The sequence below is a fragment of the Zeus faber genome (assembly GCF_960531495.2).
Source record: "Zeus faber genome assembly, chromosome: 19".
Classification (NCBI taxonomy): domain Eukaryota; kingdom Metazoa; phylum Chordata; class Actinopteri; order Zeiformes; family Zeidae; genus Zeus; species Zeus faber.
In genome coordinates, this window is record NC_137206.1 from 25,660,847 (window position 1) to 25,678,570 (window position 17,724).

The window sequence follows — 17,724 nt, forward strand, 5'->3', positions numbered from 1 at the left end:
TGCAAAGTTTCATGAGTTTCCGAGTATCTTAAAGCCCCAAAATGCTGTGGGATCGGACCCCAATTAAGAGCAGAATTGACACTGCTTCCTTTTCTGCGCATAAGGCATGGAGAGGGGGCGATCTGGGCGCGATCTGCACCCTCGTCTCCTCGTGCGTGTGTGAGGGACCGAGGCAGAGGGAGCCGGCCGTGCCCCCCTCGCGCATATCTTCATTTTGGCGATGGAGAGAGAGAGGGGAGAGATGTCCCTTCTGATAATGGCAAAAATGCTTCTTAGAAGAATATCTTAATCTTATTGTTAAAAAGTTAAAAACGGCTTTATAGCTTGAATAAATAGAAAATCATTTTTCTTAATTTATCCAATACTGTTACAGTACAGTACCGGTAACATCTTGTTGTGGTTAATTATTTACCCCCACGTGACAAGAAGCCTGATTACATGTTGTACTAAGCCACAAGTCCATAACTAGATATTCAAGTTATATGTATTAAAATACCGTTTTAAAAAATGTATGCTAAGATTTCCCAGAAATACTGGTGTTACATGAAGATCAGGAGAACCTAGTCTCCTGTAGAAACATGCCCAAACATGCCTTGGATAAGGGGGACCAAAAGTACAGTTCTTCAGTCGGCCTCCGGAGCCCACTTACTGTTTATTACTGTACTTAGCTCTCAGATACACAAACCCTTTATCATCCAACTCTGCAGATTTTCGTTTTTTAGGCCAGAACAGATAGAAATGCTGTCCAGAGATCCAGACAATTTACTGGTCCAGATCTGGCTTTCTTGATCACGACAGTCTGAGCTTATCGATACTACTGTCTTTAATAATTTATCCCCGGGGCCCGTTTAAAACCGGGTGTCGGTACCCCCTGTTTCCCCTTTTTCCCTCCTCCGTCTCCTCTGCAGCGTCTGTAGGGGAGGTCAAGCTCATGACCGGCACTACTAGTCCAAAATGCTCCCCCCTCCTCCCCTACCACAAAAACTTCCATCATGCATCTTTGCAAGTAAACACGGCTGCTTGCCAAACGGCTCTGGTAGTTTGTTTTTAACTTTCCTTCCCTCTTGAATTCCCCTGCGTCGTACTCTCCACTCAGACTTGTTGATTGGATTCCTAGATGCTTCTCTGTTGAAGACTATTTCCTCGTCCCCATTAGCTCCCAGTAGCAATGTCACGCAACATTAAGGCTTTTCTTGCTGGGGGCGCAGAGTAATAAGTATTTTGTGACCCACATCACTTTTCCTTTTGATTACATTTTAAATTTGGCTCGCATTTACTTTCCGCCTGTTTCTGAGTTTGCTGTCTATAGCACAATCTATCGTTGAGTTTTTTTCTTTTATGCTTTGGGGGATTGTTCAATAGCATGGCCCCACACCGTGCACATTATCAGGGTCTAACATCCCTTGGGTTGGCTCGATTAAAATTTGCCGCAATCTCCCAAAAAAGAAGGAAAAATAATTCCAGAGATTTTTGACAAGGCTAGAAATTGTGACAAAGATGGAGGATGTTGTTTTTCTCGGTTGTAGGTTGGCATGGGGTGTTTGTGATGTTCAAGAGGCAGTAGCTGGAGGAGCTTATGGGGGAATTTTGGAGACAAAGTTCTGTCGTTTGCTCTGTTGATGGCAGGTATGAAGTAAATACCATATTTACAAAGTGCATGGTCAGATAGAGAGAGACTATGCTTTGTCTATGTGGTGCAATAGTTATGATATATATACAGTATATATCTACACATATATATATATATATATATATATATATATATATATATATATATATAAATATATATATATATATATATATATATATATATATTAATGGTACGAGTTTATTGTACAACTTATGAGATTTATAGTATTAAGTCTCCAGGAATATGGTCAGATCGAATTGGCAAACATAGCCTACTTTGTTGCCTTGCCAATATGATTTCTTTCACTATTGATTTCTGTGTTTTGTGGCTCAAATCCGCTGCACAAACCATTTAATCTTCTGTCACAAAGCAACAGAATCTGTTGTCGTCGCATCTTAGGCGTCTCATTTTAGGCTATCTGTTTCGCTAAACAACACCAACCCATCTGCAAATGGAGCATCTGGACAACCTGCCACATCAGCTCATTACTACTTTAAACAAATCTTCCCATGTATCACTGAATGCATTGGTAAATCTACAGTTTATATCATTAATGGGTTAACTGACTTTTCTTGAATTTGAAATAGGATGACCACGGCAAGGTCGAGTGCCGCAACTACACATTATGTTCATGATCAAATAATTGATATGGAGCACAAATTGACATGGAAATAAATGTGTAAAATGATGGTGAATGCAAGTCATCTGAACTCAAACAGACATGAAATTTAAATGTATTACTATTCACCAAGCAGGCTAAAACATAACTTTGGATGACATTTAAATGGATATAATGGAGTTAATTGACATTTTGGTCATGTTTTTAAATAGCACATATTAATCAAATGTTCTATTGGTGAATGGTTATTACCTTCACCGAGGTCACTGGGTGACATGGAGAAATAATGGAAGCTATGTGTCCACCGACATCCTTGTTCTGCCTTAGTGCCATTAAGCAAGGCACTATCCCACTATATCTGATCCCACATTCCAAGTCCCTTTGACCGAGATCAGCAACTAAACCCAAAACAGGTGTGCACTCTATCGACGAATCTGTCCATGGATGCCGCGGTAAACCTTGTTACAACCCATCAAGCGGGCGGGGCCCTTGGGAGCCTTGGGGACATACAGTGCATATTATGTTCTTGGATTATCCGATAGATCTGCTGCAGCTTCCATGGTTGAATATTTTACTTCCTTTTTTTCATTATTCATTACTCGTGTGATGTCTTTAAGCATCATCCGTGCAGTTCCTCTCTGATTCTACCTACAGCTCCTTCGACTCCCTTCAACTAGATCTTAATTAATATGCCAGCCGGGGGACAATCCCCATCTTTCAGTACCATTCATATTCACTATTTCAATACTGTATAATTGAACTGCACTCTCTCTATCTTCCACACACACATACACACACACACGCACACACACACACACAGACACAATCACACACAGATATTGACGCTGTGACACCATACACTAAATAATTAGATTTGGTTCACTATTCCTCATGCTTAACACCTAAGCCTTCACCATTTGTAAAGAAAAGTGTTACCTAATGTGCGAACACGGTGTCCACAAGCGCATTAATGGCATTTCAGCCTCCGGCACCGACCTGGAATGTTAAAGCACCAGAAGTAAAGCGATTCCCGGCCCCCTTTTTTTACGTCTGATTTAGTAGGATTTTAACAGCGGCCGATCGCATAGCACTCCCAGAGTTTACGCACAGAGTGCCTGGGCGGGCGGGGATGGAGCCATCGCCGCCTTTATTTCTTTAAAATCTTTCCCTTCTTTTTAACCCTAGGATTCCTCTCGTCCAACCCTGACTTTTGCATTTTACGTGTGAATCGATACCCAAGCATTTTGACTGTCACAGTTTGTAAGATACATTTTTCTGGCTGTCTCCTGTCGGGATTTTACGTTGTGTGAATAACACGCATTTGGAGCGTCGATCGGTGTGGGGTAGGGAGGGCATGCTTCTTTTCTTTTTTTTGGTTAAATCAAGGACCTGGAGGAGATTGTTGCTGTTGGTGTTTTTGTTGAGCATGTACCTTTTTCTTTGCACATGAGTGCTGAGCCTTGCGGTCGCTGTAATTGGAATGCGTGGAGTAGATTCCACACGCGAGGAAATTCAATCTTTGAGAGACCCTTTCCTAATTTGTGTCGTGCATTGGCAGAAACAAGAAACCAATGTCAAAACATACAAATGGCAGCAAAGCAATTTTAAAGGCTCCATTTCATAAGTTGCAAAAATCGATGAGGGTTGTTTTTTTTAGTTTTTTTCAGCTGCTCTGCTTTAGAATCGTAACGGAACAATCAAAAACCTTATTATTCTTATTCCACAACTGACACAGGCATGGGCATAGTGCGATATTGACAAAATTAAATATTTATCAAATCATTTTTGATTAATATCTCAAAGGCCAATGGTGCTTTCGAAAGATATTTACACGCAATAAATATTTGACATTTATTATTAATGTGGAAATTATGACCAAGCTGGTAGGGGCTTTGGTTTGATCAGCTGTAAGAGTCTATGGACCTCAGAAAGAAGTATTACTTTACTGTAATGTTCCTTAAAGCAGAGTTGCGGTTATCCGGTAAGCCGGTTTTTGGCCGGTTCAAGTACTACATATTTAAATCTCTCCGGTCATAATGTCCGGTGAAAATAATTCCCTCTAAGCACAATTTGAATTAGTGCTGGGCTATAAAACAATAACAACAATAATCACCACACTTTTCCTATACTTTTACTATTCCACTATGTCAAAATAAAATAGACTTAATCATGTCGATATAAAAAAAATCCACAGATCTGCTCATTTCCGTGTTCGACAAGTTGCAACGGAAAAGCCAATCAGTTTGGACGATATAAAGCTGACCTTTCACCTCTGACCATCATCCTGAGCAGTCGATATAGAAATAAGTCCCGCCCGCAGGTTGGGCTTGTAAACACAGTACACATGGAGTGGAGACAAGAGCGGCAGCGTCCAAAACTCTGAGGAGAAACAGAAAGATGATGTATGGTTGAAAACAGGGACACATACGTCCATATTTTGCTGATTTTTTTTTTTATTATTGTGTTATTCCATTGACTTGTAAAATATGTCAACGTGGCATAAAACAGCACAAACTTTATTATTTATTTCGACATAGTTGCCATAGTTATTTAGTTTTTAATTGTATCAAATCTTATTTAAGTGAAACATTAATTAAAGTGGCTGCACTTGTTACTTATTGTTCATGAATGGAAATTATTTGATTTCAAGTCGTAACATTCGTAATATTTATTTATTTTTAAACTGGCTTTAACTGACGGGATTTATTTTAAATTCAAATATTCAATAAAAAAATATTAAAAATGTACATGCCTTGATGATGTCATTCTCTATATAACCTGCCTATCAATTGTTTTTAAGCTCAATAAACACAGATAATATTTGACTGGAATCGCTCTAATTTCTCCGGGGCACCAAATTGTTCCAACGGAAACTCTGCTTTAAAGACTACATTTAACTATTTGGCAATATTAAAACAACCAAATTTCCAAAGGATGTCTAGTCTCCTAGAGAACCTGGTGCGTCTCACTCAACTCAGTTGTTCTCACCCATCATGATTTTGGGTGTTTTGTTCAATGTTCAGTTTAGGCAGCAGAGTCTGTCCTTGGCGGTTCCCTTTGGCACAACACGCCTCTAGGTTTGGGAGCACAGGCACCATTTGTACATGCAGCAGCCGGTCGGTTAAGAGAGTACACAGGGTCGATTACACTTTTGTGTTATTTATTTATGGCCAAAGCCAGACAATAGCAATGTAATGTGATGTAACGGCATTAGCCTCCCAAATGGCGTGCTGCATGTGTGTACTTTTGTCCGGTGAACCTTGGCTTCTCGGACGTACTACAAGGTCCACGGTCCTGCAGCCGCACCTGTTCCTTTCGTTATGTTTGAAACCGTGTTGAAAACTTTTAACAGCGTCTTGTCCTCACAATGCATTGTGGGATAAGCCTGCCAGCGTGGTCTAATCATAATAAAAATAATGATAATAATGCAATTTATTTTTAAAGCACTTTTTCTTAGAACCCAAAGCACTGTGTAAAGAAGTAAAAACAGATCAAATCAAAAACAATGATCATGTATGACATCATCTTGGTACTTTGCACATGCTAACTAATGCTGTTGTTTCAGACTTGCTAAACACTAGTTTGGCACACTGTCAGAATTGTCAGGCATTGCTGTGCGCTGAGGAATCTTTCTTTTCCTTTTGTGTACTGTTTTTTTCTGAGTTGGAACGGTCTCGTTTCTTTATTTTTTTCATTTTTCATCATCTTTTCCTTCATATTTTCCCCCGCCCTCCTTCTCTGCGTAATTCGCTCACTCAGGATTCAGACTGCACTTACTCGTCTTCGGGGCTCCGGTGTCGACCTTTCCTCTCCTCTGCGCTGCCCGGCTGACTTGTAATCACATCCTCGTTTGTCTTCCTCGCAAGGTCTGGCTAATTAGTCCAATCATTACTTTAATTGTGTATCACGGAGTCGGGTTTGGGGGAAGGTTACGGAAGATTTTTCCCGGGGCCGCCACACGATAACCGCTCCGCCTGTTGTCAGCGGATCAGAGAGGAGGCGTGGCGTGGAATTGCTCCGTTCGTGGGCGTGGGCGGAGGAAACGTGCCATCGCTGCCGTTTCGCTGCATCGATCTGCCTCAACCTGGATATTGTCCCCGAGCGATTCCTCAATTTTTTCATTTTTTTTTTTGTTTTTCCCTCCTCATCTCTTTTTCAAAATGGATCGTTGGAGCGGTCGATAAGCGGCGTACGTTCCTCCGCCTTCGGGACGCACTGTATGGATCTTGTCCTCGAGGGGTTCCGTCGAACACTGCTCGTCCCGTCTCTCTGAGGTTGGGCGTCCAATGTCACTTTGTCCTCCATGTGGAACCGGTCCTCATGGACCCGCAAGGACGACGGCAGTGATAGAAAGTCTGTACTTAATACCAGCATCTCCTTTAGATGACCTGTGCTTCATACCTAGGCTGCTAGTGCTCCTCAAAGTGGGGTCCTTGGACCCCTGGTGGGGCCACTTTTTTTCACTAGTAGCCAGCAGGTCCGCGGAGAAAAAAACTACTTTTTTTTTGTCCTTTGAAGTGGTACATAGAAATATAATATTGATATGCAATATAAACATGTATAATTATATCCTTTTAGACACTGAATACATTGATTTTATGTTCCGTTTTTCGAAATGGTCCAATACAAATATAATTAATTTCCCTTGATTTGTGTTTTTCCACACGTAGAAACGTGAGAAATAGGCCTAATACAAAATATTTTTTTTGGGACATACGTGAGGGGGTCCTCAGTTTATTTTCTGAAATAAAAGCGGTTCTTGGTTGTAAAAAGGTTTGAGAAACCTCCCTGGTCTACGGGTGGTTAGAACACCTTGACGACAGTTTGAGCATTTATCAACAGCCCTCTGCTTGAGGTTCCGGGTTAGATACGTGTCTGTGAAATTGCAGGACGACTGAGACCGTCTCCGGTATTAAGATATCACATCTCAGATATGTTTACGGCGCTCCTATCTTGCCCAAATATCTAACTACGCTCCTTGGTTTATGATGGTGTTTAATGTTATGCCACTTAGGCAGCCAGATTTACTGGATTTAAGAGATTATGCACCGTTGTGCCTATGCCGAACAATGTCGATTTTTCCCGTTTGTTCAATATTGTATTGTTTTTATAGTTTGTTGAAATGCATGAAACACACATTCTGTTTCTGTAAACAAAAGCACATAAAAGTAAAACAAGACCACCATATTTATGCTGTCAAGGCTTAGAGGGGCTTGGTGTTCCAGTTGTGGCGCATGGGCCCCTAATGCCAAGAGTAGTGGTACATCTCATCTCTCACCAGCCATTACCCATGGCGTGTCGCTCTTTTTGTGTGATTTCACTCCTTCCCGAGCATTTCCATTGTGGTTGTGTTTGAGTGTGAGTGTTTCTGCCTAATTACAAGGGGAGAGAAACGCGTCAGCCAGCACCGTTCCTCATGCGGCAACTGTTCGACGAAGGCCCCGGGCGGTCGTACAATCACAGCAATCAGCTGCAGGCACACAGCCGCATTCATCCCCAAGCACAGCGCCAGGACGGTTGTGTTTCATATTTTTGTCTGATTGATGTTTCTATACAATCTGGCTTGGTGCTTGTGGAGCCTTTTATGAATTCAGTTCGGCTTTAGGCTTCTTTATTGATCAATGTGTCTTACATTTATACACTACAACAAAAGAGATGCAGCATTATGTCTGTTTAACATCAGAATGAGTATTATTTGTCTTACAAATAAAAATAATTGTCTAATAATTAAAATGGGTTGGGGGGGAGTTTACACTCCAAGTCCCATTTCTACTCAAAACTGCTAGGTTTTTTTGTTTTTTTTTCCCTTCCATTACCCTCACATTTAATCCAGACGGTCACTTTATTTTCTCCGTAATTCGCCTTCTTGTGATCGATTGATTTGTTTGTTTGTTTTTTCCCGGTCGCTATTTTCACACGAAGGGGGTTTTCCCTTTCATTATTTTATTAAATATTTCATTCTATTTATTTATTTTATTTTATTACTATTTCATTACTGACCTAGCTACACTGCTTTATCAAATTCACTGTGGTTTCTCATAAAGTACCAGCAAAATATAGCATCAAATATGGGATCTTATTTCAACAAAATAATATTATGGATTACCGCTTTCACCAGGCAGTACTGTATAATCGTATTTTGCATTATTTGCACTAACCTCGGCCGGATCTAGGAGCGTCACTTTTAGCTGCTGAAGAAACTGAATTCCCATTCCGCATGAATCTCATTTTAATACATGGCTCGATGTTGCGGTAGCAGCCATGGAAAGGAACGACCACCGAGGCACTAACAAAATACCAGTTTAAGTGAAAGTGTCATTATTATGAAGCAATAATGTCCTTTTACTCTGACGGGATTCAAAGAAAAGCTATTTCTCAAGTGCGATAAACCGTGATGAAATTCTACTGCACACAGGTACAGGGGGTGTAATGCGTCTGCCCTGAGTGGGTGACCTCGATTTGCCTCCTCATGCGTTACACGAGGGGGCAAATCAAATCAAATACCGCTGTTTACTGTCATTCCTTCATCGCCATTCATCATCACCGTGTCTTTGGTTTTTCTTTGTTGGCGCAACTGAAATACAGTTAAATCCAGGAAACCGCAGCGACCAGAATGGACTCACACCGAGCCGAATGGACCGGAAGGCATTAAGGCAGAATACTCCAGGACTCTGGTCGCTGTTTATACTGCATGCGCGCGCACACACACACACACACACACACACACACACACACACACACACACAAACCTTGTACAGCCCCCAGACCGCCTGCTGTGCGATACCAGCGGTCGCTCTATTATCTACTCTGATTAGGACTTAAAAGGAAAGTTGAACCGCCCAATAATGTGGCCGCTCCAGTAAAGTGCCTGTGGTCTCGGGGATCGAATGGAGAGTTGTGTTTTGCGCTCCCCTCGTCCCGGCTCACCCACCATCCAGGGATGTGAGGAAGGCATCTGCGTCGTGGTGATGTTGTGGAAAGCAACTGTTTGTGGATGTTGGAGGATAGGCCGCCCTGACGACTGATAAATGGAATTAAAGTCCAACTTTTTTAAATGCATCTCCTGAATTCATCTATTTAATCTTCTCATGCTGTCTTCCTACGTTTGCTGTTTCAAGGGAGTAAGAAAAACTTTGCCACCCCTAATTTCAGTCTGACTTTCTTTAATGACATTTAGCAGATGCTCTTATCCAAAGCGACTTACAATTATTTAAACACCAACAGACGCAGCCACCAGGAGTTAAGTGTCTTGCTCAAGGACACTACAGCATGCTAGCAGGAGGAGCCTTGGATCAAACCAGCAACCTTTAGATTACTAGACTACCAGCTCTACCTCCTGAGCTACCATCCCTGAATAGCCCAACTTTGCAATACGGGGCGGTTTTGCGGGCACAGATAAGGCCTTAGACTAAATCTCACTTTTTATCTGGACTAACTGAAATGGCCTTTCCCAATCAAGGTTTAAAGTAGTCTCAGACTTGCCCTAATCTTGGTAAAAAAAAAAAATCTGATTTCCAGATAGAACATTAGAGCTAATCTAGGTCTAAATAAATCTTAAATTAAACTTTTTGGATTAATGGATGTGGCCTCCAGGTGGACCAGGTTTATGTGGACGTGAGACCAGCACCAAGACCAGGCACTGACTAGTCCTCCATTACCTTAGTCTAGGACTTCGCACACTATAACTAATTCATCTTAAATGAACAAACATCTCAGAAAGGCATTTGTTTTGAATTCTGGGTAAATTTAAGGAGGATTAGTTTAGTGCTGATTTCGATTAAACCCTGTCTGCCAACATTTTAATAAGGCCTGGGTTGAAAGATGGCGATCCTTAAATCCTTATCCCTTAAATATAAACACTTGAAATCAAAATATTCTGCTGCTACTTCATATTGAAATAGTGCAGCGGAGCAGCATTCTAAGGATGTAATGTTATCTGTTGCCATCATCTTCTGAACAAATAATCATTTAAAACCAAAAACTCTTACTATGCAAATGCACATTCAATTTGGGAGTCATGGTGGCAAAGATAAAATGGTAAAAAAAATAATGTTTTTTTTCATATCCCTCTCCCTGTGTAAGTGTGTGTGTGTGTGTATGTGTGTGTGTGTGTGTGTGTGTGTGTGTGTGTGTGTGTGTGTGTGTGTGTGTGTGTGTGTGTGTGTGTGTGTTTGTGCGTGCGTGCGTGTGTGCAAAAGTCCTTGTCCTAGATGTTATTCTTTCTTTGGTTATCCTTTGAAACCCCACTAGATCCAGCTCATTTAAGAGCCTGTTCTTTTTATTTTTTTATCCGTTTTTTTATCTCCCCAAAACCACAAATCCCGACTGAATTTCCTTCATTGGTATTCATCGTCGCTGTAAAAGTTTCTGTGCGGCTGGATCAGCGTGCAGCCTCCTCGCAATTTAGACGTCAGAGAGATGAGGACGCTGGGGCTAAAAGCAAAGATTGTACGCCGAAGAAGTGCTGGAAGAGCCACATTTTTGGAGACTGTTCCTTAATCCTATGCATCGGTGTAGCCATCATTATCTCCATTCATGGGGGAGTAGTGTCCGATTGTCCGGCCCTGACCCTGTGATACTGACTGACCCCAGATGGCTGGACCATCGTTCACCAAGAATGAATTTCATCTAGTACGAAGATTTTTCTTTTTGTTATGTGGAGAGGTAACCCTCTCCCCATACAGTTACAATTGGATATCTATATCTTACATCACATGCCGGGACGGTATTAAAACAGAGGATGTGGAAGTGGATTCGGGGCAAAAAACATCATTTTCGGTTTTGCTCACCTCCTATGAAGTTTCCCCAACTTCAATCCCATCCTATCCGGGGCAGCCGGCCCTCTGGGTTTTGGAACCTAGGTAAAAAGCTAACTAACCACTTCCTGTTTTAATGAACCTGGGTAATGGGCAGTCTGGTAAATAGGCCCCGTTGCTCTTATCTGCAGGCTAATGATGTCTGAGACTCCATTCAAATAAGGTGGGGACGGGGTCACTAAAAGGTTTGCTCTATAGATCAGCCATTCAGCTCCATTAAAGCCTCTGCGTCTATTCATTAAAAGCCCAGCCACAGGTCCCCAAAGTACATGCACTACTTCACTTTTTTCATCCTCTATAAACTAAATAAAAACTTATTAATCCTCCACTAATGGTTTGGGCTTTTGGACTCAGTCCGTAGAGTCCCTTCAGGTGGTGGTCCTGGCACCTGATATCTGTGGACTGGGCAGAACAGACGGGTTGGCTTTAAGTGGGGAACTTTTTATTTATTTTGTTCTTTTTATTATCTTGACAGACCGATAGTCCAGGAATGGTAAAGTGATTCGCTAAAGGTTTTTTTTTTAATTAATTTATTTTATTTTTTATTTTTTATAAATGTTTTAACATAAATTCAAAGGGATTCATGGTCAAAAATATAGTGTGGTGTGGATTCAGGCAATCTTATGGGGTTTTTGCAATACTGTCATCCAATGTTAATTAAACTAATGAAATTCAACTTTTTCTTAATCCGTTGATTATTAGTTTGAAAAATTGCACTATACAAACTATAACAATTTGCGATCCAAACTTAATAAAAATTGTCTGTTTTGGGGAAAAAAAGGAAAAGTGAAGACTTATACTGTATTATATACCTGACTACTGTACAGAATATCTCATATTAATTGTGATTCATTGGAAAACAAAGCAGTTGCACTGAGACACCATCCATCTATCTAGTTAGCACAAAGTAATTCAAATTATATAATAATTTATAATTGTTTACCCATATAACATAACAAGAATTTATCTTGTGCGTAGTATCTCATTTATATAATATATAAATGCAAATATACTATGCAGAAGATACATTTGTGTATCTATTATTTGTGTATCTTAAATATCTGACTATTTCGATTTTTTAACTTTTACTATTTGTATAATTTTATCAATATTTGTATCCCTGTTTTTTGGACTGTTACGCTTTTCATTTGGTAATGCCCATGGTCTGTACTGAAGTGCACCAAACCTCACCAGATGAAATTCCTCTGTATACAGTATGCATTTTGATCGGACAGATTGAGGCAAGTTCCACAACAGAATCCCAAGACCCACATGGTGGACAAAAAATAACGACCTGTACACAAATGTTTTGTGAGGTAAGAGCGGAAAGCACCAAGGTGTGATGGATGTGTCAATGCCAAAATGTCGGATTGGCCAAATGGTTCTAGAAGACTCACGTCTGAACCAGATGCTTAGAAGGACGTCCTCCTGGACTGGTCTGTTCTCTACGCCGCCCGTGTAAAATGTGTATGTTTTCACTTAAATCCCAAATGAACCTGCAAGAAGTGAATGTGTGCACGGACAGAAATTACAATTTACAAAATCTCATCCGATTATCAAACCAGACCAATCTGTAGCTGATGATTCATTTGTTCTGCAGAATACCTCTGGCCACCCTCCCGTTCAAACAGATTTCCACCTTGACCCTGATAGGGTCATTCACAACCGTTTATCTGATACGGGGCGGGTTCGATACCATGACGATGCGCTGGAGAGCCGTTGAGGCACCATACCAAGATGGCTGCTGCTAAGCCTGGAACGGTCTGTTGAATCTGCTATTGTGACAGTATTAAACTAACTGGGCTGTTTATTTTCTATAAAATTATTTTGTGGATAAGAAAGATGTGTTTGTTGTACTTCACACAGGATTTGGTAAAAGTTTAATTAACCAACTCATTCGCTCAGCGCTACGTCACACGTTTCGTTACTCTGATTGGTTGTAGGTCTATCCAATGCCCTGATTGGATGTAGGTTTATCCAATGCGCTGATTGGTTGTAGGTCTATATAATGCTCAGATTGGTTGAAGGTCTATCCAATGTGCTGATTGGTTGGAGGTCTATCCAATGCTCTTATTGGTTGTAGGTCTATCCAATGCTTTGATTGATTGTAGGTCTATCAAATGCTCTGATTGGTTGTAGGTCTATCCAATGCTCTGATTGGTTGTAGGTCTATCAATTTGCGTCCAGAGACATTTTGGTCCACGCCCATTGGTACCACCCTTTGAAATGAGAGATTCCAGACTAATATACTACAATTTGCAAACTGGTCCGGCGATGTCAGGCTACCAGTTATCTGTTTCATCAAAATAATTTCTGACACACAGTCATACCGGTGCATCTGCCTGAGATATGTCGTACTGTGTTTATCTGTCACATTATTTTGAGCCGCCGCTCTGCTCATTAAGGATTCTCTGCCTCATCCTCCTGCTCCTGCTGCTGCCGCTTCTCCTTGAGAGCCGCAAGGCCGCCCCGCTGCCTTGTGCTTGCCCTTGACTGACATCCCCACACACACGCGCACGCACGGACACACGCACACCCGCACCCCCCGCAGTGTGTTTATTTCTTACATCTGCTACCTTGTAGCCGACGTTTCATTTTCTCAACCTCCTACAGTAAACTACGTTTCATTTTCTCAACCTCCTACAGTAAACTACGTTTCATTTTCTCTCCTTCTCCCTCTCATCTCTTTTTTCCATCTTTATTACTCTCTCCCCAAATTGCTCTCCTCTATTCCCTCTTTTTTTTTTTATTATTGGCTCCTCTTTGGAATTTGTATTCTCGCTCGCCTCTGATCCATGACAGCCTATCTTTACGATGAACATTCATTCTTCTTTTAACCAAAGTCTCCCCTCTTTCTCTCCCCTATCTTTCTGTGTGTATCCCCCCCCTCTCTCTGTAGGAGCTTGTGGGGAGCAACCCACCGCAGAGGAACTGGAAGGGAATAGCGATCGCCCTGCTTGTAATTCTGGTCATCTGTTCACTGATCGTCACCTCAGTCATTCTGTTGACACCAGGTAGGGGGTGCACACACGCGTGCGCGCACACACATGCACACTCAGACACACACACACACACACACACACACACACACACACACACACACACACACACACACACACACACACACACACACACACACACAAACAGATAAACGCGTATAATCACATATTAACGCAAAGATTATGCACTTGGACAGAAAATGCACACACCTCAGACATCTGGACAGACACATACATGCATACTGAGGCACATATACACACATATGCAAATACACCTGCATTCACACACGCACATACACACACACACACACACACACACACACACACACACACACACACACACACACACACACACACACACTGTTTGTACAGTGCTGTAATAGCACAGCAGACATGCCCGCTGGAGTTTCATAATCAATCTCACACCACTGATCTCACACCATGCAGCCGCACTCCATTAAGAAACCCATGTGGGTGCACACACAAAGCTGTGTGCATGTGCTTGTGTGTGTGCACATGTTTGATATAGATGTGTGTGTGTATGTGTGTGTATGTGTGTGTGTGTGTGTGTGTGTGTGTATGTGTGTGTATGTGTGTGTATGTGTGTGTATATGTGTGTGTATATGTGTGTGTATATGTGTGTGTATATGTGTGTGTGTATATGTGTGTGTGTATGTGTGTATATGTGTGTGTGTATGTGTGTGTATGTGTGTGTATGTGTGTGTATATGTGTGTATGTGTGTGTGTGTGTGTGTGTGAGGGTGTCATTTTCAATGTGGTTCAAATTTTCATGGATTATTTGCGGCGTCACCCAGTGTAATGTCACAACTTATTTCCACGCGATCTCTCACTCTAATAGTCATATTCGCTGGAGGTCAGTAACTGTCATGGACACACACCGCTGCTTCCTGTGACATATGCGCATCTCTCCCACAGACACACACACACAGAAACCCAATCATTCAACCTCGACTTCTAAATTGTCCTTCAAGCTGTTGGATTTCTGCTCAGGAGTGACCTCCTTGCTTTCTTTCTTTGTGCAGATTTACATGAACATTTGAGCAATAGGCCATCTGTTTAGATTTGTGGCTATAAAGCCCCTTGATATGCCTCCGCACGCTGACAGAGACACATCTGTCAAGGCGACAGACAATATATCTGTTCTACAACCCAGTTACCCAGATAGTAATCGCTGTGCATTTGTTTAGGTGCCGCTATCAAAAAGAATTACAGGTAACGTTACCCACCAGGGGGAAGAGCGGAAAAGGGGGTTGGGGGCTGTTAATTGTACTGTTTTCTTCGTCATCAAGTGATATCTAATTTTAGTCAAAATTATTGACATTACATTTTGGCGGCTAATTTGATTCACTTGTATTCATGAATATGTATTTATTTATTTATTTTGTCGCATTAATTGGACAAAACATCAAACACTAACATTTCAGCCCAATAATAAATTCTTCCACATTCATTCCACGAGCCACACTCCCAAGACATTCCCAGAGGCATCGCCTCCAAACCACAGAAGTCAAAGCGCCACGGCCCCGAAAAAGCGCCCCAACACCTCGCAGGTGAAGCTTCCTCCTGTTTGTTGTGGCCTCAGATGAACCCCGCCTGGCCAGCCATCGTGCCAGTTCTGAACGGGCTCGGCCAGCAGGGAAACGGGCCGAGTGCAGAGACTGCACAGGTGGTGTCGCACCAGTTTGTGGGATAATAATAACCACCCCCCCACGGCCTGTTCCCGATGCCACCGGCTCAGCTTCCCAGTTTGCCAGACCAAAACTTGGTGTCGCTCCAATTCTTGACATGATGCTTGGCACTTGTCCAGGTGGGGCAGGGCGTGGTGGGGCGGGGTGTTCGTGCGGTGGATTTTCGGTAAACAGTTTGATAAACACTCAGACACGATCTACCTCAGTTGGCGTATGAAAAAGGGTCACAAATAAAACGGTCTGGAGATTAATTTGGTCTCCGTGGCAACAGAGGCGGACCTTCTGGGTAACAGCGTCGGGGGATTTCTTCACTTAAGATAATCTTTTCTGCCGTTTAACCTTTGTTTCTTTAAACCTTCCCTTAGGGACTGGATTACGTCTACTGTATATGTAGAGCGTAACTTTTTTTGTCATCTTCTCGAAGATATTTCATCCGATTCTTTTTTTTTTTCCCCCTCCGTATGGTCAGAGTTTTTATGGAGTGGAAAATGTTTGCATTTGTTGTTTAATTCCCACACCTGTCTCCTTGGCTTTGACAACTTTTTCCCCACACCAGTGTCCTGAGGCCAAATGCCGGCCAAATTCCCGTTTTGATTAGTTTCAGTGATAATTAATTGCGTTCTTATAATTGCATCTGCGTTTTAGTTATTTATGTCTGGCTCAATCACTTTGGATGGCTTATTCGTAAGTCCATAAACGTATTTCAGTGTTACAGAGCCCTTTTAGAAATCCCTGGTATTTACTGTTCTGCATAAACAGCAGCTGTGTTCCAAATTGATCAGGCGTTCACTAACGAAGATGGCTCACAAGGCTGCTGGCCATTTTGTAGGGCGTTCCAAATGTCACTAGAAAAAATGTACACGCTGTCGCCTAATCCCAGAAGGTTTCCGTTATTGCTGCTGTCACCCCGATCCCTCACTGGCTCTGCCCTCATAAGGGGCTGGTCAGTTGAAAAGGAGCGGTGCTGAAATGGGACCGGCAAACCCATCACGCCCATCCCCAAAATGCAGCGACCCAATTCCTCTCTGCGTCTTGGCTGTGGATTCCCAGAGTCACCGCGCGCCGTCGTTATGGTCTCTGTGCGAATGCCGACGGAACCAAAATGTGAGCGGTTGCACGTGCAAAGTCCTGGAAAACCCCGACGTCCCCGGATGTGTCCCACCGCGCAGTCTGCCTTGATGGACGGTTTAAAACGTTCCTCTCGTCTCATAATGCAGGGACGCCGATTTAAAAATGGTGTCCCGAGAGAAACGTCTAAAGAGAAGCCGTGAGGATGACTTTGAAGGGGATGCAGCACTTCAGCCTATATCCCATTCAAATTCCCCAAATGCCTCAGAGAATGTAGTGCGGAAACAACTCTGACTCCCAGGGAACGTACCGTATATCCAAAAAGGCGTGTGTATTTGCTTCCTTGGTCCAGTTTCTGTGTTAAGCCCCTCCCCCCTCGGAAACGTACAGTAACAACTAAGCCCACCCCGCTGGGCAGCAACGTGTGAGGAAGAGGCCTAAGAGAGGAGTTATGGGATGGCATATCCCCTCCACTCAGAACACTTTGTTGATGGATGTTGTGCTGCCAGAAAGAGCGCCCATTTCTAACTGCTTTTGACAGTCACTTTGTTCTGAGAACCCCACCCCCCCGCTACACACACACACACACACACAGACAGATAGACACACACACACACAGTCTTCCTGTGGTTATTCTTTCATCATTCGTTCCCTCTCTGACAGCCTCCCCTGCTTTAAACCTCAAACTTTCCCTGGTCCAACATCAGTTCTTCTGTGTTCGGCGCTGCCCCGAGACCCGGTCTGGTTCTGAGAAGGCGGAGCGGGAGGCGGAACGGGAGGTGGAGCGGGAGGCGGAATGGATTCAGGACCAAGCACAGAAACAGCCAATAGGGACTTGAAGCGTTGAGGGCGATGGGAAACAAATCCCTGCGAATCTCTTCTA

General features: G+C 42.6%; 1 protein-coding gene across 1 annotated transcript in view; it reads left to right on the forward strand.

Annotated features, from left to right (window-relative positions):
• The window catches only part of dpp6a (dipeptidyl-peptidase 6a), a gene marked incomplete at both ends in the record, with an annotated part of 261,559 nt that overhangs the window by 166,717 nt on the left and 77,118 nt on the right, over positions 1-17,724 (forward strand). The window contains one exon of the mRNA XM_080020294.1: positions 13,965-14,079. Within this exon, the coding sequence (XP_079876420.1) occupies positions 13,965-14,079 (115 nt within the window). The remainder of the gene's footprint in view (positions 1-13,964; positions 14,080-17,724) is intronic.